The sequence below is a fragment of the Spea bombifrons genome, chromosome 6 (assembly GCF_027358695.1).
Source record: "Spea bombifrons isolate aSpeBom1 chromosome 6, aSpeBom1.2.pri, whole genome shotgun sequence".
NCBI lineage: Eukaryota > Metazoa > Chordata > Amphibia > Anura > Pelobatidae > Spea > Spea bombifrons.
The window spans coordinates 20,837,193-20,861,332 of NC_071092.1; the positions used below are offsets into that span (position 1 = coordinate 20,837,193).

Below are 24,140 nucleotides of genomic sequence, written 5' to 3' on the forward strand. Positions count from 1 at the left end.
TGCCACTCTGTCCCCCCCCCGAGATATTCTGCTACTCTGTCCTCCCCCTCCGAGATATGCTGCCACTCTGTCCTCTCCCCCTCCCCGAGATACGCTGCCACTCTGTCCTCCCCCCCCCGACTTACCAGAGCAGACTCCCGGGTGTCTTACGGGGCCGGAGGGGGACATCTATGCCCATCGTGTATACAACTCCCGGTGCCGGCACTCAGCGGAAGTGCCGGTACCGGAAGTTGTATACGCGTATTGCGTAGATGTCTTCCGCCGGCCCTGCAAGACACCCGGGAGTCTGCCCTGGTAAGTCGGGGGGGTTAGAATGCATCGTGCGCACATTCACCGGCAACGGCGCATCGCCGCTGCCGGTGAACGTCCGTGCTATGCGCTTAGACAACCTCCCGTGCCGGTACTCCCCCCCGTGGAAAGTGCCGGCAGGGGAGGCTGTCTGAGCGTATCAGACAGTAGGATGCAGGTCCCCTGCACCGCTGCGGGGGATCTGTATCCTAACCCCGCCGCCCGGGACTGCATGTCCCGGGCGTCGGGCGCTAGACCCCGAATATAGGCCGCACCCCCACTTTAAAGACTTAAAGTGGGGGAAAAAAGTGCGGCCTATATTCGGGCCAGTACGGTATATTATACACGCACACTTCTAATTTACTAATTTACTACTGCTTTCAGGTAGCAGGTTTGAAGCAATTCTAACAGATGTATCAGGACTTTTTTTTTTTTTTTTTAAATTTATTTCAATGACGTATTGGTCAAAAAAGTTAATGTTCTGTTGAATTACGCATACAAATCATCTTGTACTTCAATGCCAACTTCACAAAAACTGGAAGTTACACACAAAAAAAAAAGAAATATTAGCAGTATTTCAATACTGGGCGCCACAGATAGAAAATAGCGCTGTCAAACCAGAAACAAATACAGGTTTAAAATTTCTGCTTCTTAATTTTTTGGGGTTTTATGCACATTATCACATTATAAATAGCAAGAAAGTCCAAGTGGTAATATTGGTGCATGATGACTTTATTGCATTGAACTCCCCGGAAACTAATAAATCTATAAACCAGGGGAGCATATCTCTAGTCCTTGAGTGCCACACAAGCCAGGAATAATCCACGCCGAAGTAAATTCATAGGTGACTGACAGGATGAATTCTCAATAAGGACGAAACTTTCTCTGCGCCCGCATCAGTGCAATCTTCTGTTTATCTTCCTCAAATTTTTTACGGAGCTCAGCAAGGTCTAAAATCAAAAGGATAGTGAAATGATGCATTTATAGTAATATATATATATATATATATATATATATATATATATATATATATATATATATATATATATATATATATATTACTGTGAGAAGAAGTGGTACAAAACAAAGAAAGTAACGCTCTAGGGTTGACAAAATGTGAACAATGAAGCTCTGCAGCAGACTACAAACAACATACAGCACATATGCATCAGAACACAGTCAATAGAAAGTACTCCTGTTTTAGGATGATTTTGTAAAGTGTTTGTAGGAGACACTGGCGGACACTCACGCTCTCTTTTGCTGTCACGATGCTGCCAGGCGTAGAAGTTGAGAAGCTCTTTTTGTTTCCTCTTTTTCTTTTCCTTCTCTGTCATCCGAATGTTTACGGCCTCTGTGCGTGCCAAGCCAGGGCGACGTCCTTTTCTAGTAACCTTTACCCATCCTTCCTCATCTGGAACTCCCTCTTCTTCCTTTGCTTTTTCCTCTTCCTGTCGGAAGAAAAGCAGGATTGATAAAGCCCAATGTTTGTGTGGTTTCTAGGTATTTTTATAAGAATATGTTGACCAGCAGTATATTACTATGTCTCCTAGTGTTCTTCGCGATAAAGTTGGTCTAGATAAAATCAATATGCAGGAACTATGTCGGCTTTCAGCGGGCAAGGCCTATAACCTTATAATTTTAGCGACAACTGTGGTATGTTAACTTTTGGTACCTTTTTCATGAAAGCCATTTAAAATATAAGTAAACCTTACCTCGGCCACCTTCTCGTCATATTCTTTCATAAAGTCATCTATATGAGTTTGCAGAGCTGCTGCATCAACAAGAGATGTTTCATAAACTTCTATCCACTCTAAAATGCACAATGTTTAGAAAATATATTAATGCAGTGACAAGTAAGTTTTCATGCAAGACTCATTTCACCATGAGAAACAAAGTTAATCACATTGAAGGGGACAGAGTCCTTCAATATACCTGTCATGCATGCACGTCTACTCACCCAAACACCTTGCTGATGGGTATAGCAGTGAGCTCAGAAATGCTGCGTATGTGCCATTGGTGTTTTAAAAAATATATATAAAATATGGCAAAGTGTCCCAGTTTTTGGTTTATTACAACTCCCCCAGGATCCCACATTTTCATTAGTTCTAGTTCTTTTGTCTTAGAAGCAAACTATGCATGCTTTTTTCTTATGTCTTGGAGGGCCAGAATCACCCTTTACACATTTTAATATTTTAGGTTTTGACTGGATGGATTAATAAAATTAAAAGCTTTTGGGTACTGCTTTTTATCCAAGTAGTGCAGCATGTAGGCAAGTTTAGCGAAGTCAGTATAGCAACAAAGGATCAGATTTAAATATCTGTTCACTATATATTAGTTATTTACAGTAAAGTATTTTAAACATGCATGGGATAGGCATATGCTATCCTGACCATTGGCAAGATGGCCTAGATGGGATCGCTAATTACATCCCCTACTGGTGGATCATACACATTGTGATCAGTACTGGAGAAATTATATGGAGAAGGGGAGACGAAGATTCTCCCTATTCCAAAAAACAGCCAACAAAAACACATTGTAGCGAGCCAACAGTTATATTACCAAGAAAAAATACTCACCTCCAACAGATCAGAGATTGAAAAAATAAAAACTATGGTAACGTCATATGCACATGTGTAATGGAAACTAGATATACTCACTGTGGACTCCGGTTTTTAAGGACTGTATGTTTTCAGACAACACATATGGTTTCTGGAACTTTAGAATCTTAAACTCTCGGATTGCAGATGGATTAGTGAACACTATATAGGCAACTTTAAACCCCTAAACAAAACAGACAGGAAAAGAGTGTTTAATTAAACAAATTCTTGTTGAAATGTCAAAATGTGTGTATGTGTTTTTTTTTAAAAATTTAAATTAAGCCTTGTAAGCAGCATAACTTTCACAATTCTATTGATAAACAGAAGGTATGGTCACTATAAATAATGGCACTACCGGTACAGGGCTTGACAAATCCCAGGTAACTATGGCATGTATAAAATGCTTCCAGGCACCTGAGGATTCACCTGCCTCATCTATCTCCCAATGTAACTAGGCATGGACTGGCACTGTGGGGGAGACAGTCTGGTCTCATCACTGTTGGCAAAAGTAAGCATCCCCGACAGTGTAACAGCACTACGTGTGATGCTCTTACACTGACAGCATCTGAATTGCTTAATAAATGTTCGAGTATTCCCTTCTGGCGGGACAAGGCTGACACTGCAGGAATCCTTGATGAGTGTAGTAGATTTTGAAGGGTTCCTAATGACCCCATCCCTCCTCCTGAGCAGACAGAGGTCTACCAAGTCAATGTCTGGCTTGGTGTATACTGATGGGAGTAAATGTTATTTATTTAAACTTATTTAATGTATTTACAAGTTAATTTATTTATTCTGATTCCTAGTTTCTTCCAGTTGACACATTTGTGAAAGAAACATTCATTTTGTGTGTGTGTGGGGGGGGGGGTGTACAAAAACAGAGGTGCATACAACTAACAAATATTAAGTGTAGCGGTTTAAGTAGGGGGGTCTTACCTTTGATACTTTCTGATTAAAGTATTTAGAAAAAACTGTTTGAATCTTCTCAGATGGTCCTGGTTTTTCCTGGAACTCCACTGACTCCACTGTGCCACAGGAACTGAATATTTTGGATAAACATATCTATAGGGACAGAAGCATAACCAACAGTCTACCACACAATTGTAGATATCACTAAAGACACTGTGCCGTGCAGAAAAGTCCAGTACTTGAAAGGAAGATCTATGTCAAACAACTAACGAGGTTGAAATGCCAACACATGTACATTGCAGTGTTTGTACAGCAACAGCAATGGGGGGGTTCCAATATTTTTATATCGAAAGCACATCTGCCTCTTTTCCTTTATTTTATGGTTCTGTACACTGAATGGGGTTTTAATAACTAAAGGAAGAGTTGTCAACTTAAAATAAGGACAATGTATGTAGTAAAAACCCTAATTTGTGCATATAATGTATGTGGTTGAATAATCATGCAAACTCAAAGTTATGGTCTCTGTTAAGTTGCTTGATTAGAGAGGAGCGATCTTAAGACTAGCAAATTATGTCCCATAAGCATACAACAGGGGGGGTTTTTTTCTTTTCTTCCCGCAATCATGTATTATTGGTCCTGGGGTTTGTCAAGCCTTGCCATAGAATAACCTACATTTAGACACGAACACCACGTTAGCATCTTCTGCTCAAACACCAACACATTACAGTAATACACACATGCTAACATTCTACACTAATACACACATGCTAACACCATATACTAGTACACACACTAACCCTATATGCTGACATACAAATGCATGCTAATCCTATACTGCAACAAACACCACCATACACACTAGCACCACACATTGACTAAGACTATAGATATATAAAAAATAAACACTAAGACTACGGGCACTTACACACTGACTCTTGCACGGCAATACACTGCACATACTGACTTCGGCTCTATACAAACACACAGACTCTGGCACTAGGGTATACACACACTCACATACACTACTCCACCTCTCACCAGCTATGCCGTTGACTATCATCTGCCAAGGCCAAACTGGCACACTATGCTTTTCTGAGAGTGAGCCGGGAAGTGAGTGGCATGAGGTCAAATAGCGTTCATTATGTGGCCTCACGGCACCCACTACAACGGATTCATGATGGCAGCCCTGCAAAACCCTGGGCCCCAAGAAGGTTTCTAGTTGCCATGACAGCCTGGTGCCTAAGGTTTGTTGATCCCTGACATACAGTGTCTAATGCTTTCAGTACAGAAGCCTTGATATTACTAAAAACATTAACTTGTGAACAAAAAAATGGAAGTGAAATTGAATGCAAATGTATATCCCAGCCCTCATTTGCACATGAGAATACAGCAATCTCTTTTTAACTATAGCATTTTTTCAAACATGTAATAAACAGAGATCTGGGCTATTACATTTTTACAAACAGCTAAATAGAATGTCCTCACCTTTGTGCAATAAGATGGAATGTTTATAACAAAAAGGGTACGGTTTAGAGGACGGGTTTGGTCCAACTGCTCCCTCACTTTATGTTCCTTAGCATACAAGCAGTGAAAACTCTTCCTCTCTTCTGAAAACATCACTGGAATAGCTAGTGAAGAGACAAATGTTTTTGGGTTTTTTTTCTTTTTTTTTAAAGGCAACACTATATAACAACTCTTACGCATAAATACTCAAGCAAACAAAACAATTGTCAAACTGTGTGGTGATCATCCAGAATCTAGATAATAGCCTACGTAAAAGGGACACTGTAACCATATGTTTTTAATGCATGCAAAGGCTAACTGTTCCCTTACAATTTCCATGTGTCCCAAATAGGACATGGGGGCAGGCTGACCAGATGTCAAAACTCCCAGTTGAAAAACTGTATTGCAGAGGGAAAAAAATACCAAAAAAAATTACAACCATAAAGTTTCACAAATGCTGATGGTAGAATTAGTGCATGGAAAGGGTTAAAATACCAGCATTTGGGGTGTTTGGAGTGATTTATGCCAGGAGCTGTAAATACACACCAGAAATACAGTTTTTTTTAAAAAAAAAAAACATCACAAACTTTGGCAACATGAGTGCATGGAAAGAGTTAAAATACCCTGGGGTGTTGAGCTTTCAAAAATATATATTTGATGTGAGTAAGTTGAACTGGCCAGCTTTAAAGATTTCCCAAATAGGACATGAGGGCAGGATTACAAGGTTTGGAAAAAATGGATTTGACATAGCAACACACTACTTATTGGCCTACACAAAAAAGCACAACAGCATTGGGTATTTCTAAACTCAAGACAAACAATGTATTTATCAGCATTTGTATAAACTATTTTTCAAATGAAAGTCAGAAATGGTGCTCCCCCCCCCAATTGTTCAGCATATTGTATGCTTTTTTTTTTATAGTAAATTAGAGGATATGATCCAAATAATAGTATCTAAAGAAAGCCCTTCTTGTTCTAATAAATTTTTTTTTTTTTTAAAACTTGTGTGGGTACAGTAAATGAAAGAAAATTAGTTAAACATAAGCACCGCAAGGGTTAAAAACGTTATTATCTGAATCTTGATTAGTCGATCGGAAGCGCTTTTTGCATAATTTATAACATAATTTGGTCAATCGAGTAACTATTTGGTGTAACACATTTACCTAACAATCATCCATGGAACCTCAGCGCAAATATGATATGTAAGAACGTTCAATTTCACATCTCGGTTAATTGTCTGAATGCAAACGCTGTAGTATTCCTAACCAAATCAATTGACTAAAAACATACATTAACCGATTACATTTTGATAATAGATGAACATGGAGTTACAACGAACATACACTCATACCAAAAAATTCATGATAATTTTACCAGAATATCCAGCAGGAGCTGCAAACGCGTGAACCTCTGTGGACGCTGCCATTTTGGATGTGACGTAAGCTTCACAAGGAAAGCTGGGAGTTGTAGTCGAACCTACTCCAGAAGTGATATCTTGATGAGCATGCGCAGTTGACATGTTAGTGAAGTAAAATGAGAGTGCGGATTTGTTGTTAGCGCTCTGTGATGATTTTATCTTAGCAAATCGCTCTAAATCATCTGTGAGAAGCATTGCGAAATAATTAAAAGTATATCACACTGAAATGTACTGTAGACGATTGGTCTTGTAGGTAGGTATAAGTTGGAATGCAGTTCACTAGATCGGTTAGCAATATTATATTTTAATGGATTGTTTTAACATATTATTTGAGCACAATAAATACCACTGTATGGTGTAAGTAATATTGCACATATTTATTTATTCTCATGTGACCAAAGAAACCATTACCCAACTCAAGTTTAGCCAAAAGTACTCCTTGCCGAGCAGGTCTGCCATGCTTATTTGGTACTATGGTACTTATTGATCATTCTGCCCTTTATCCTATTAGTGAAGAATGTTTTTTACACTACAGGATAGCAGCAATATTTGTGTTTTTACTAAGTCTCTGTTCAGGCTTTCTGAGTGAGTAAATTAAGGTTTTCTTTTGAAACCATATGCATTATTGTAAAATAAAATATATCTTGTATGATAAAAATGAAAAATAGCAGAAAAAATTTAAACAAATGTTTCAAACAGGTTTACATGTACATACACATAAATTATACACCGCTAGATCCAAAGGGGAAAAATAACCAAAATATCATTGAATTGCCCTTATTTGGAAACCACTCTATATGTCTATGAATTACATCTCTTGTGCGTAATAGGGCAAATATTACAAGGTGCACATCGCTTTTTTAATAGCACATCGCTAAATAGTGATCATCTGTATCAAAACTAACCCTTAAAACCAAATGTTAATGGAAATAAAACATTTCTGCTAGGGCCATATTGACACTTTTTAGCATGCCATGTTATTACCAATCTCTTTCAAACTTGACAGTAAGTTCTTTTTCACTCATTCTTTGTATTTCTGCTTTTTATTGATTGTTTAGAAAATAGGCAAAAATAAGGGACATACTAAACAGCATTTTGGGCTGATGGGCTGATTGGCTGCAATGCTCAGCACTATCAATAGGTGTCAGTACACATTCTACACTCATGGTAAATCACAGTATGTTCTTTTAGGTAGTTCTTCATACTAAGTTGCCACAAATACATTGCAAAAAGAAGCTGCAAATGTTTAACTATTTACTTGCTGAAATATATACAGTTTTATAACGGAATCATGGTAAATGCTATAGAAATAATAGAAAAATGTTATGTAATCAAAATATTGATTTAATATGGTACATGAATGTGCAAACACCATATTTTACCTGTTTTGATTGGCACAATATGGGAATATATATTTTAAACATGGGGATTATGGGTGGAATATGGGTGGAATATCATGGTTACAGATGCCGAGGAACAAATTTGACCTGTTTACATGGGATTATGGGTAGAATATTATAGTTACACATGCTAAATAACATATTTGACCCATTTCCGATAAGAATTTGGGTATAATCTTTTTTTTACATGGGGATTATGGGTGGAATATCATGTTTACAGATGCCAAAGAACACATTTGACCTGGGGGATTATGGGTGGAATATCATGGTTACGGATGCCAAAGAACACATTTGACCTGGGGGATTATGGGTGGAATATCATGGTTACAGATGCCAAGGAACACATTTGACCTGTTTCTGATAAGAATATGGGCATTTATAAGAATATGGGCATTTATTATTTTTACATGGGGATTATGGGTGGAATATTATAGTTACACATGCTAAGGAACACATTTGACCCATTTCTGATCAGAATATGGGTATAACATTTTTTTACATGGGGAATATGGGTGGAATATCATAGTTACGGATGCCAAGGAACAAATTTGACCTTTTTCTAACAGGAATATGGGAGTATTATTCTTTTTACATGGGGATTATGGGTGGAATATTATAGTTACACATGCTAAATAACATATTTGACCCATTTCTGATAAGAATTTGGGTATAATCTTTTTTTTACATGGGGATATTGGGCAGAATATCATGGTTACAGATGCCAAAGAACACATTTGACCCATTTCTGATAAGAGTATGGGTATCATATTTTTTTTACATGGGGATTATGGGTGGAATATTATAGTTACACATGCTAAATAACATATTTGACCCATTTCTGATAAGAATATGGGTATAATATTTTTTTTACATGGGGATTATGGGTGGAATATCATGGTTACAGATGCCAAGGAACATATTTGACCTGTTTCTGATAAGAATATGGGTATAATATTCTTTTTACATGGGGATTATGGGTGGAATATTATAGTTACAGATGCTAAGGAGCACATTTGACCTGTTTCTGATAAGAATATGGCTGTAAAAAAATTTTTACATGGGAGATTATGGGTGGAATATCATGGTTACAGATGCCAAGGAACACATTTGACCTGTTTCTGATAAGAATATGGGCATTTTATTATTTTTACATGGGGATTATGGGTGGAATATTATAGTTACACATGCTAAATAACATATTTGACCCATTTCTGATAAGAATATGGGTATAATATTTTTTACATGGGGATTATGGGTGGAATATCATGGTTACAGATGCCAAGGAACAAATTTGACCTGTTTCTGATAAGAATATGGGAATATTATTATTTTTACATGGGGATTATGGGTGGAATATTATAGTTACACATGCTAAGGAACATATTTGACCTGTTTCTGATAAGAATATGGGAATATTATTATTTTTACATGGGGATTATGGGTGGAATATTATAGTTACACATGCTAAGGAACACATTTGACCTGTCTCTGATAAGAATATGGGTATAATATTTTTTTTACATGGGGAATATGGGTGGAATGTCATGGTTACAGATGCAAGGGAACATATTTGACCCATTTCTGATAAGAATTTGGGTATAATATTTTTTTACATGGGGATTATGGGTGGAATATTATAGTTACACATGCTAAGGAACATATTTGACCTGTTTCTGATAAGAATATAGGAATATTATTATTTTTAAATGGGGATTATGGGTGGAATATTATAGTTACACATGCTAAATAACACATTTGACCCATTTCTGATAAGAGTATGGGTATCATATTTTTTTTACATGGGGATTATGGGTGGAATATTATAGTTACACATGCTAAATAACATATTTGACCCATTTCTGATAAGAATATGGGTATAATATTTTTTTTACATGGGGATTATGGGTGGAATATCATGGTTACAGATGCCAAGGAACATATTTGACCTGTTTCTGATAAGAATATGGGTATAATATTCTTTTTACATGGGGATTATGGGTGGAATATTATAGTTACAGATGCTAAGGAGCACATTTGACCTGTTTCTGATAAGAATATGGCTGTAAAAAAATTTTTACATGGGGGATTATGGGTGGAATATCATGGTTACAGATGCCAAGGAACACATTTGACCTGTTTCTGATAAGAATATGGGCATTTTATTATTTTTACATGGGGATTATGGGTGGAATATTATAGTTACACATGCTAAATAACATATTTGACCCATTTCTGATAAGAATATGGGTATAATATTTTTTACATGGGGATTATGGGTGGAATATCATGGTTACAGATGCCAAGGAACAAATTTGACCTGTTTCTGATAAGAATATGGGAATATTATTATTTTTACATGGGGATTATGGGTGGAATCAGGCCCGGACTGGCCATCGGGCACACCGGGCATTTGCCCGGTGGGCCGGGCCACGGCAGGGCCGCATTGACTTTAGGGGCTGATGGAGCTGCAGCTCCAGGCCCCTAACCTACCTACGGCCGCAGTAACGCAGGGCATAAGGGGCACCTGCCCCTTAAGCCCGCCGCAACTGCGACCGGGTCCGCCACTCTAAGGGGCCGGGAAGTCCCCACCAAGGCCGGCCTTACGGGTCTGCGGCCGCACAGGGTTTAAATTAAAACATCGGGTTTTTTTTTAACTTTATTTAACATTTTCCATGTTAAATAAAGTTTTTTTTAACTTTATTTAACATGGAGGATGTTAAATAAAGTTGAAAAAAAAAACCCGATGTTTTAATTTAAACCCTGTGCGGCCGCAGACCCCTAAGGCCGGCCCTGGTGGGGGCTTCCCGGCCTCTTAGAGCAGGGCGCCACACTCCAGGGGGCGCGACGGGGGGCGGTCCGCACCGGGTGCCGCTCATCAGGGGCTGCCAACTTGCGGCACCCGGCACTCCTCCAGAGACGGACAGTAATGTCCGCCGCTGGAGGAGCAGGCTCGCAAGGGAGCGGTATCGGAGGTCTTTAACAGACCTCCGGTTCCCTTGAGTGATTTTAAGCCGGGTTCAACCCGGCTTAAAATCACTCAAGGGACCCGGAGGTCTGTTAAAGACCTCCGATACCGGTCCCTTGTGATCTGCGCGACAACAGCTGTTGTGCGCCGGGGTTTGCTGTCAGATCCCGGCGCACAACACTGAAGCCGCGCCCACCGACCCGGTGACCCGGAAGAAGACAGAGAAGACAGAAGAACTGAAGAAGAGGAGCGAAGAGGAGGAAAAGGAGCTGTAAGGAGAAAAGAGGAAAGGTAGGAAAACATTCAGTGAGAGTGGATTGGTGTATATATGTGTGGATTGGTGTATATATGTGTGGATTGGTATATATGTGTGGTTTGGTATATATGTGTTGATTAGTATATATGTGTTGATTAGTATATATGTGTGGATTAGTGTATATATGTGTGGATTGGTATATATGTGTGGATTGGTATACGTGTGGATTGGTATACGTGTGGATTGGTATACGTGTGGATTGGTATACGTGTGGATTGGTATATATGTGTGGATTGGTATACGTGTGGATTGGTATACGTGTGGATTGGTATACGTGTGGATTGGTATACGTGTGGATTGGTATGTGTGTGGATTGGTATATATGTGTGGATTGGTATATATGTGTGGATTGGTATACGTGTGGATTGGTATGTGTGTGTGGATTGGTATACGTGTGGATTGGTATGTGTGTGGATTGGTATACGTGTGGATTGGTATATATGTGTGGATTGGTATATATGTGTGGATTGGTATATATGTGTGGATTGGTATACGTGTGGATTGGTATACGTGTGGATTGGTATGTGTGTGTGGATTGGTATGTGTGTGTGGATTGGTATACGTGTGGATTGGTATACGTGTGGATTGGTATACGTGTGGATTGGTATACGTGTGGATTGGTATATATGTGTGGATTGGTATATATGTGTGGATTGGTATAGGTGTGGATTGGTATGTGTGTGGATTAGTGGATTGGTGTATACGTGTGGATTGGTATATATGTGTGGATTGGTATATATGTGTGGATTGGTAAGTGTGTGAGAGTGATGGGTGTTATGCTGTACCATTTCCAATGTCTTTTTCATGATCTAATTATGCTCTAAAAGTACATCATAACTCCCATCACTCTATACTGTTCCATACAGTGGCAGAGCTGGGAGGCAGAGGCCTTGCACCCCCACCACAGGACTCCTGAAAGGTAAGTGAACTTTAAAGAGGGAGAGGGTAGATAGTTAGGAGGGGGTAGTTGCGGCAGGCTTAAGGGGCTCGGTGTTAATGCGGCCATATAGGACCAGTCAGTCCAGTCCTGACTGGACCTATTTTAAGGTGGGGGCCTGGAGCTGCAGCTCCATCAGCCCCTAAGTCAATCCTGCCCTGGCACAGGCGCGGTCGCTGTTGCTGCTTGCTCCGGCAACAAGGTAAGTAGGGTGAGGGAGGGGGGTGCAGTGAGAAGGGGCAGAGGGGAGTTAGATAGTGAGAAAGGGGGAGAGGGGATAGATAGAGGCGGTACATATTGAGAAGTGGGGAAGGAGGTTACATAGTGAAAAGGGGGAACATAGTGAGAACGGGCAGATAAGATGAAGAGAGGGGCTAGTGTGAATGCGTATGAGAATGAATGAATAAATGTGTGGATGAATTGTGTGAATGCGTATGACAATGAATTCATGTGAGGATGAATTGCTTGAATGATTTGTGAGACTGCATTAATGAATGTGTTAATGATTTGTGTGAATGATTTAATGCAAAGATGGTACGGGTGGGCTTTAACAATAAATAAATAAATAAATATGGGCTGCTCAGGCTTAAATGCCCGGGCCTATTTTTTGTCCCAGTCCGGGCCTGGGTGGAATATTATAGTTACACATGCTAAGGAACATATTTGACCTGTTTCTGATAAGAATATGGGAATATTATTATTTTTACATGGGGATTATGGGTGGAATATTATAGTTACACATGCTAAGGAACACATTTGACCTGTCTCTGATAAGAATATGGGTATAATATTTTTTTACATGGGGAATATGGGTGGAATGTCATGGTTACAGATGCCAAGGAACATATTTGACCCATTTCTGATAAGAATTTGGGTATAATATTTTTTTACATGGGGATTATGGGTGGAATATTATAGTTACACATGCTAAGGAACATATTTGACCTGTTTCTGATAAGAATATAGGAATATTATTATTTTTACATGGGGATTATGGGTGGAATATTATAGTTACACATGCTAAGGAACACATTTGACCTGTTTCTGATAAAAATATGGGTATAATATTTTTTTTACATGGGGAATATGGGTGGAATATCATGGTAACAGATGCCAAGGAACAAATTTGACCTTTTCTGACAGGAATATGGGAGTATTATTATTTTTACATGGGGATTATGGGTGACATATTATAGTTACACATGCTAAGTAACATATTTGACCCATTTCTGAGAAGAATTTGGGTAAAAAATTTTTTTTACATGGGGGATTATGGGCAGAATATCATGGTTACAGATGCCAAAGAACACATTTGACCTGTTTCTGATAAGAATATGGGCATTTTATTATTTTTACATGGGGATTATGGGTGGAATATTATAGTTACATATGCTAAGTAACACATTTGACCTGTTTCTGATAAGAATATGGGAATATTATTATTTTTACATGGGGATTATGGGTGGAAGATCATGGTTACAGATGCCAAAGAACACGTTTGACCTCTTTTTGATAAGAATATGGGAATTTTATTATTTTTACATGGGGATTATGGGTGGCATATTATAGTTACACATGCTAAGTAACATATTTGACCTGTTTCTGATAAAAATATGGGAATATTATTATTTTTATATGGGGATTATGGGTGAAATATTATAGTTACACATGCTAAGGAACATATTTGACCCATTTCTGATAAGGCTATGGGTATAATCTTTTTTTACATGTGGATAATGGGTGGAATATTATAGTTACACATGCTAAGTAACATATTTGACCTGTTTCTGATAAGGATATGGGAATATTATTTTCACATGGGGATTATGAGTGGAATATTATAGTTGCACATGCTAAGGAACACATTTGACCTGTTTCTGATAAGAATATGGCTATAAATAGTTTTTACATGGGGATTATGGGTGGAATATCATGATTACAGATCCCAAAGAACACATTTGACCTGTTTCTGATAAGAATATGGACATTTTATTATTTTCACATGGGGATTATGGGTGGAATATTATAGTTACACATGCTAAGTAACATATTTGACCTGTTTCTGATAAGAATATGGGTATATTTTTTTACATGGGGATTATGGGTGGAATATTATAGTTACACATGCTAAGTAACACATTTGACCTGTTTCTGATAAGATTATGGGAATATAATTTTTTTACATGAGGATTATGGGTGGAATATTATAGTTACACATGCTAAGGAACGCATTTGACCTGTTTCTGATAAGAATATGTCTATAAATAATTTTTATATATGGGGATCATGGGTGGAATATTATGGTTACACATGTTTAGTACCTTATTCGACAAGTTTCTGTTAAGAATTTGGCTATAATTATTTTTCTACATGGGGATTATGGGTGCAATATCAAGGTTACACATGCCATGGAACACAATTGACCTCTTTCTGATAAGAATATGGGTAAAATCATTTTTCTACATGGGGATTATGGGTGGAATATTATGGTTACACATGCCTAGTAATGTATTTCACTTGTTTCTGAAAAGAAAATGGGTATGATTAAATTTTTTCATGGATATTATGGATACTATGATATGACTGCACGTGCCATGTAACATATTTGATCTATTTCTGTTGAGAAAATGGTTATAACTGTTTTTTCTACATGGGGATTATTCACCATGAAATGTCATGGTTACACACCCCTAGTAACATATTTGACCCATTTCTTATAAGAATGTTCAGGGCCGGCCCGACAATGGAGCCGAGCGGGGCAACCGCTCCAGGCGGCACTTTTGAAGGGGCGGCACTTTGCCGCCCCAAGCCCTTTTGTTTTTTTTTAAAGCGAAAGAGAGAGAAAGGGGTGCCGAGTGGTCAGTACCCGCTCGGCGCCCTTCTTTCTCTCCTCTGCGTCGAGTCTCCCTGTTCGGTCTCAGTGCCGGTTTGTAATGCTGAGTGCCAGAAGATTTCCGGCGCTCAGCATTACAAGCCGGCACCGAGACCGAACAGGGAGACTCGCCGCAGGACTGCTGAAAGGTAAGTACAAGGGGGGGGGGCGGCAGGGACGGAGGGAGAGGAAGGGTAGATAAGGGGAGGGGCGGCATTTTAAAATTCGCCCCAGGTGGCATTTTGCCTTGGGCCGGCCCTGAGAATGTTATGGGAGGAATAGCATGGTTGCACGTGCCCAGTAACATATTTGATGTGTTTCTTATAAGTAAATTGGTATAATTATTTTCATATAAGGGGATTATGCATGGAATATCATGGATACACATGCTAAATCATATATCTGGCCTTTTTCTGATAAGAATAAGGATATTTTCCAACATGGGGATTATGGGTGCAATGTCATGGGAAGGAACACATTGGACCTTTTTCTGATGGAAATATGGCTATAATTATTATTTTACATGGGGATTATGGTGAAATAGCATAGTTGCACATGCCAAATAACACATCTGTTTTTTATGGATAGTTGGGTATAATTCTTATATATGGGAATCACTGATAGACTACCAAGCTTTCATATAGGGAAGGTAGGATCAGTCATGTATTGTTACCTTCATTTTGGGGCATTGATTGGTGTTTTATATGTAAGGACTCCTTATACTTTTTTGTTGGAATTGAGTATTACTTCATGGGGCATACAGAAAGCTGATGTCCTCTGCTAACTCACGAAAAAGCGAGTGGGCATTTTCTATAACCCTTATCACAGACTGTTTTGTTTTCTTGAGATGTTGCACTATGATGTTTTGATATATTTTTCAAAGTAATTGGCCATTAAGCCATCACTTCTAAAGAGGATTGTTTATTCCTTTTCTTATGCCGGTAAATATTTAGTGTCCAAGGTGTGGTATAGTGCACCATTTCCACCAGTTTCATTACTTACCTAATTAAGATGGAATCATTGTCCATAATGTATTTTTATACGGCCAACACTTGTTATTTATTTCTCCAAGCGTTTTCATTTGTACCCTGCCGCCTGCTGACTACCACTCTTGGCTACCCTGCCCGGTGCGGCTGAGTACCTTGCACAGCTACCCTGCCTCTTGCGGCTTACTACCACGCACATGTACTCTACAGAGTCCAGTGTCTGCATCCAACTGCTTACTACTGAGTCTAGTATCTGCTCCCAGCTGGTTACTACAGACTCCTGTATCTCCTTCTGCAATTACTGTTGGCCTTAGTAACAGCCTGAGTTTTTTCCCATTTATTCACCCTACTATACTTCCCATCAGAGCACCTCAACCGTGTGTTCCTGCTTATCCAACTCTGGTATCCTCAGTAAGTTATTCTTTTTATGGTGTTTGCACAGAGATAAAAAGAATATGATTTTCACATAAACTTTTAACCCCTTAACGTCCATTGCCGGGTCAGGCACGTCATGCAAAACGCTCACTTAACGACCTATGACGACACGTCATGAGACTTAAACAAGCTTAGAAAGTGATCAACGATCACTTTCTAAGCTTAAACGGTGTTGCTGTAATGCCTCGATGTCGAGGCATTCAGCAACACCGAGATCGGCATGATGGGCCATGTCTGGCCCCTCCCCGGGGCGTCAACATCTGCCATACATTGTATGGCGGCGGACGCCCGTTTTAAAAGCGTTTAGGAGGCGATCAACGATCACCTCCTCAACTTCAATGGTGTCGCTGGAATGCCTCGATCAGGAGGTATCCAGCGACACCAAATACTTACCCCAGGGCGGGCTGTGACCGCTCCGGAGAGCGGTCACAGCCGCAGCTGCACGCAGTCTTCGCCATCCGCAAGATGGCGATGGTATTGACCATACAAGTCAATGGAGCCCAGCTTTCTAATCACTATGTGATTAGTAAAAAATGTAAAAAAAAAATGTAAAAAAAATGTAAAAAAAAAAAAGGAAAAAAAGAAAAAGCTTAAAAAAACATGGTAACATTTAAAAATTACTATGCTTTAGAGGAACTATCCAGTTCCAGCAAAATGTAAAAAAAAAAGCCCAAAAAGAGTCAAATAAAAAAATAAAGTTTATTATTATGAGCAAGTGCTAAAATTAGCGCTGTATCTTCCCAAAAATCCTGACATGGAAAAATTTAAATAAAAGCATTTCAAATACCCAAGGGGTGTCTAATTTAAAAAAAGGAATGGTTTGATGGGGTAAATTGGAGTGGCCGGGCTCAAAGATAGGGCATAGGCACAGACTGACCGAAATGGGGAAAAAAAAAAAGCGCACTTCCAAAATGTGGCATTTTAACCCCAAACACCAGACAAACCCATACATGTGGGGTATGACTGAACTCGGGAGATGTTCCTGAACACATATAAGGGTGTTGTTTGATAGTGACGTATACCTGGAGCTATAAATTTATACTCAAAGTACAATTTGTGTGAAAAAATATAAAAAAAAAATACTACCACAAAGTGTGGCAAAGGCTGGTGGTAGAATCTGATGCATGGAAAGGGTTAAATACTACCATTTTAAGTACCTTGGGGTGTCTAGTTTTCAAAAATATATGGTTTTATGAGGTAAATTGTAGTGGCCAGGCTCAAAGATATAGGCACAGACTGACCAAAATAGGGAAAAAAAAGGCGCACTTCCCAAATGTGGCCTTTTAACCCCAAACAGCAGTCAAACCCATGCATGGGTGGTATCACTGTACTCGAGAGATGTTGTTAAACACATATTAGGGTGTTGTTTGATAGTGACGTATACCTGGAGCTATAAATGTATACCCAAAGTACAATTTGTGTAAAAAAAACCACAAAGTGTGGCAAAGGCTGGTGGTAGAATCTCATGCATGGAAAGGGTTAAAATACTAGCACTTGAAATACCTTAGGGTGTCTAGTTTTCAAAAATATATGGTTTGATGGAGTAAATTGAATTAGCCGGCTTCAAAGATGGTCCTATTAGGACGTGGGGGCAGAATGACCAGATGTAAAAGTGCCAAGTTAAAAAATGTGCACTTCCTAAATGTTGCATTTTACCTCCCAAATAACCCGACAAACCCATGCATGGGGGGGTATGACTGTACTCGGGAGATGTTGCTGAACACATATTGGGGTGTTGTTTGAAAGTGATGTATACCAGGAGCTGTAAATCCATACCTGAAGAACAATTTTAGCGATAAAAACACAAAATAAATGACTACCACAAAGTTTGACAAAGACTGGTGGTAAAATTAGTGCATGGAAAGAGTTAAAATTCTAGCATTTGAAATACCTTGGGGTGTCTAGTTTTCAAAAATATGTGATTTGATGGGGTAAATTGCATTGGCCGGCTTCAAAGATACCCGAAATGGCACATGGGGGGAAGAATTACCAGATTTGGAAAAAAAAAACTATAATATTCCACCCATAATCCCCATGTAAAAATAATAAAATGCCCATATTCTTATCAGAGACAGGTCAAATGTGTTCCTTGGCATCTGTAACCATGATATTCCACCCATAATCCCCATGTAAAAATAATAATATTCCCATATTCTTCGCAGTCTTCGCCATCCGCAAGATGGCGGCGGCCCGGGAAAAAAATAATAAAGTTGAAAAAGTTCGCTAGACGGACCCTCTATAGACCTCTGGCTCCACTTGCAGGTTAAATACAGGTACTGCATTCAACCATACAAGTCAATGGAGCCCAGCTTTCTAATCACTATGTGATTAGTAAAAAATGGGAAAAAAAAAAATGTAAAAAAAAAAAAAAAGGAAAAAAGGAAAAAGCTTAAAAAAAACATGGTAACATTTAAAAATTATTATGCTTTAGAGGAACTATCCAGTTCCAGCAAAATGTAAAAAAAAAAGCCCAAAAAGAGTCAAATAAAAAAATAAAGTTTATTATTATGAGCAAGTGCTAAAATTAGCGCTGTATCTTCCCAAAAATCCTGACATGGAAAAATTTAAATAAAAGCATTTCAAATACCCAAGGGGTGTCTAATTTAAAAAAATGAATGGTTTGATGGGGTAAATTGGAGTGGCCGGGCTCAAAGATAGGGCATAGGCACAGACTGACCGAAATGGGGAAAAAAAAGCGCACTTCCAAAATGTGGCATTTTAACCCCAAACACCAGACAAACCCATACATGTGGGGTATGACTGAACTCGGGAGATGTTCCTGAACACATATTAGGGTGTTGTTTGATAGTGACGTATACCTGGAGCTATAAATTTATACCCAAAGTACAATTTGTGTGAAAAAAATAAAAAAAAAAATACCACCACAAAGTGTGGCAAAGGCTGGTGGTAGAATCTGATGCATGGAAAGGGTTAAATACTACCATTTTAAGTACCTTGGGGTGTCTAGTTTTCAAAAATATATGGTTTTATGAGGTAAATTGTAGTGGCCAGGCTCAAAGATATAGGCACAGACTGACCAAAATAGGGAAAAAAAAGGCGCACATCCCAAATGTGGCCTTTTAACCCCAAACAGCAGTCAAACCCATGCATGGGTGGTATCACTGTACTCGAGAGATGTTGTTAAACACATATTAGGGTGTTGTTTGATAGTGACGTATACCTGGAGCTATAAATGTATACCCAAAGTACAATTTGTGTAAAAAAAAACACAAAGTGTGGCAAAGGCTGGTGGTAGAATCTCATGCATGGAAAGGGTTAAAATACTAGCACTTGAAATACCTTAGGGTGTCTAGTTTTCAAAAATATATGGTTTGATGGAGTAAATTGAATTAGCCGGCTTCAAAGATGGTCCTATTAGGACGTGGGGGCAGAATGACCAGATGTAAAAGTTCCAAGTTAAAAAATGTGCACTTCCTAAATGTGGCGTTTTACCTCCCAAATAACGCGACAAACCCATGCATGGGGGGGGGTATGACTGTACTCGGGAGATGTTGCTGAACACATATTGGGTGTTGTTTGAAAGTGATGTATACCAGGAGCTGTAAATCCATACCTGAAGAACAATTTTAGCGATAAAAAACACAAAATAAATTACTACCACAAAGTTTGACAAAGACTGGTGGTAAAATTAGTGCATGGAAAGAGTTAAAATTCTAGCATTTGAAATACCTTGGGGTGTCTAGTTTTCAAAAATATGTGATTTGATGGGGTAAATTGCATTGGCCGGCTTCAAAGATACCCGAAATGGCACATGGGGGGAAGAATTACCAGATTTGGAAAAAATTGTTTTGAAATAGCAAAACGCTACTTGTACTTAATGCTCCATAACGTGCAGAAAAAAGCAAAAAAACATAAAAACATTGGGTATTTCTAAACTCAGGACAAATAGTAGAATATATTTAGTAGGTTTTTTCATTAGCTTTTTTGGATGAGTAGAAGATTTTTGGGTAAAAGTCAGAAAATGTGGGGTTTTTTTTACATTTTTCATCATATTTTATTATTTTTTTTATGGGAAATTAGATCATATGATTAAAACAATGATATCTGAAGAAAGCCCTTCTTGTCCTGAAAAAACAACATATAATTTGTGTGGGTTCACTAAATGAGTGAAGAGAAAATTACATCTAAACACGAACACCGCAAAAGTGTTAAAACAGCCTGGGTCCCAATGGTACAAAAGGTAAAACACAGCCTAGTCCTTAAGGGGTTAATAAAGGATAGATGACAACAAGTACATGCTACAGCTAAACGTTTTTACAAATTCTTCACGAGAAATATTTTTAGTTCACAACCTCAATCAGCCCTCAATCTGTTTTTATACGGTCACAATTTGCAGAGGCACTGTGCACTGTACACAAACAAAATATTTTGATATTCAACCCATGATATTCAACCCATAATCACCATATATAAAAATATTTATAACCATACTCTGTCCCTTTGACCATGCTATTCCTCCCATAATCCCTATGTAGTAAAAAAATATACCAACATTCTTATAAGAAATGGGTCAAATATGTTACTAGGGGTGTGTAACCATGACATTTCACCCATAATCCCCATGTAGAAAAAACAGTTATAACCATTTTCTCAACAGAAATAGATCAAATATGTTACATGGCACGTGCAATCATATCATAGTATCCATAAGATCTATGAAAAAATTTAATCATACCCATTTTCTTATCAGAAACAAGTGAAATACATTACTAGGCATGTGTAACCATAATATTCTACCCATAATCCCCATGTAGAAAAATGATTTTACCCATATTCTTTTCAGAAAGAGGTTAATTGTGTTCCATGGCATGTGTAACCTTTATATTGCACCCATAATCCCCATGTAGAAAAATAATTATAGCCATATTCTAAACAGAAACTTGTTGAATAAGGTACTAAACATGTGTAACCATAATATTCCACCCATAATCCCCATGTAAAAAAATATTTATAGCCATATTCTTATCAGAAATGGGTCAAATGTGTTACTTAGCATGTGTAACTATAATATTCCACCCATAATCCCCATGTAAAAATAATAAAATGCCCATATTCTTATCAGAGACAGGTCAAATGTGTTCCTTGGCATCTGTAACCATGATATTCCACCCATAATCCCCATGTAAAAAAATATACCCAAATTCTTATCAGAAACAGGTCAAATATGTTACTTAGCATGTGTAACTATAATATTCCACCCATAATCCCCATGTGGGAATAATAAAATGTCCATATTCTTATCAGAAACAGGTCAAATGTGTTCTTTGGGATCTGTAATCATGATATTCCACCCATAATTCCCATGTAAAAACTATTTATAGCCATATTCTTATCAGAAACAGGTCAAATGTGTTCCTTAGCATGTGCAACTATAATATTCCACTCATAATCCCCATGTGAAAATATTATTCCCATATTCTTATCAGAAACAGGTCAAATATGTTACTTAGCATGTGTAACTATAATATTTCACCCATTATCCCCATGTAAAAAAAGATTATACCCATTTCCTTATCAGAAATGGGTCAAATATGTTCCTTAGCATGTGTAACTATAATATTTCACCCAGAATCCCCATGTAAAAATAATAATATTCCCATATTTTTATCAGAAACAGGTCAAATATGTTACTTAGCATGTGTAACTATAATATGCCATCCATAATCCCCTTGTAAAAATAATAAAATTCCCATATTCTTATCTAAAAGAGGTCAAACGTGTTCTTTGGCATCTGTAACCATGATCTCCCACCCATAATCCCCATGTAAAAATAATAATATTCCCATATTCTTATCAGAAACAGGTCAAATGTGTTACTTAGCATGTGTAACTATAATATTCCATCCATAATCCCCATGTAAAAAAAATATTATACCCATATTCTAATCGGAAATGGATCAAATGTGTTATTTAGCATGTGTAACTATAATATTCCACCCATAATCCCTATGTAAAAAAATGAGTATACCCATATTTTTATCAGAAACAGATCAAATATGTTATTCAGCATGTGTAACTATAATATTCCACCCATAATCCCCATGTAAAAATAATAAAATGCCCATATTCTTATCAGAAACAGGTCAAATGTGTTCCTTGGCATGTGTAACCATGATATTCCACCCATAATCCCCATGTAAAAAAATATTAAACCCATATTCTTATCAGAAATGGGTCAAATGTGTTCCTTAGCATGTGTAACTATAATATTCCACCCATAATCCCCATGTAAAAATAATAAAATGCCCATATTCTTATCAGAGACAGGTCAAATGTGTTCCTTGGCATCTGTAACCATGATATTCCAACCATAGTCCCCATGTAAAAATAATAATATTCCCATATTCTTATTAGAAATGGGTCAAATGTGTTCCTTTGCATGTGTAACTATAATATTCCACCCATAATCCCCATGTTTAAAATATATATTCCCATATTGTGCTAATCAAAACAGGTAAAATATGGTGTTGCACATTCATGTACCATATTAAATCAATATGTTGATTACATAAAAATTTTCTGTTATTTCTATAGAATTTACTATGATTTCGTTATAAAACTGTATATATTTCAGCAAGTAAATAGTTAAACATTTGCAGCTTCTTTTTGCAATGTATTCGTTGCAACTTAGTATCAAGAACTACCTAAAAGAACATACTTTGATTTACCATGAGTGTAAAATGTGTACTGACACCTATTGATAGTGCTGAGCATTGCAGCCAATCATCCCATCATCCCAATATGCTGTTTAGTACGTCCCCAAAAATAAATGATTTGCACATGTTCAGCAGCCCCAGGTCTTATCTACTTCCCTCAATATAACCTCTGTAAAGGTGATAATTTGCCTTCCTGATATTTACCTGCAGCATACCAAGGATGTATGTCGGTGTCGGTGGGCATTTGGTGATAAAATTTGTGTTTCTTGGGTCCAGAAAACAGACCAGCCTCGGCATCCTCCTGCTGCCTGATCGCTACATGAGAGTGCAGCATTAACCATGTGAAAAACTAAAAAGAGACACATGATTTTGGCAGGCCACATAGAAAGGTACACTGAATGCCTTTGAGGTCCTTGGGCCTTGTGCTTTCAGGAAAAATATGGTCTTATGTGACCGTCCTTTAGCGCAAACATGGTAAAAAAAATCCTGTGTAATCCTGTAGCTGTTTAGAATGAGCAATCTTTGGAAATGTTCGTTCCAGATTGCATTGTGTGTCCAGGGAAAATCAGGGTCTGTGCCAGATATTGTTGCAGGACCTTAATGAAGACAGGTCTAGACTGATAAATATAATCTTTTGCTCTTTGGGAAACAAGTTGCAACTTACAACTGTTGTAAAGTAATTAAAGAGTGCTAGAAAATAGTTACCACAGTGTGCGAAAGGCAGCAGCATATCGTATGTGTGTGTATATAAAGACCTCATTGTGAGGTTGAAACGTTGTTGGTGTTGTCCTTCAATAAATCTACCTGAGCTGGAACCCTTGAGTGCCTGGAGCCCTTATTT

The 24,140-nt window shown here is 38.1% G+C and overlaps 1 protein-coding gene across 1 annotated transcript; it reads right to left on the reverse strand.

The window, feature by feature from the left end:
- Window positions 1-953: 953 nt before the first annotated feature.
- On the reverse strand, window positions 954-6,727 carry RRP7A (ribosomal RNA processing 7 homolog A). Its single transcript, XM_053469096.1, has 7 exons — window positions 6,669-6,727; window positions 5,277-5,419; window positions 3,819-3,944; window positions 2,946-3,069; window positions 2,001-2,098; window positions 1,538-1,736; window positions 954-1,238 (listed from the first exon to the last, which is right to left on the reverse strand). Exons 1-7 carry the CDS (start codon window positions 6,718-6,720, stop codon window positions 1,153-1,155), a joined length of 828 nt encoding a protein of 275 aa, XP_053325071.1. The 5' UTR covers window positions 6,721-6,727; the 3' UTR covers window positions 954-1,152.
- Window positions 6,728-24,140: the final 17,413 nt, after the last annotated feature.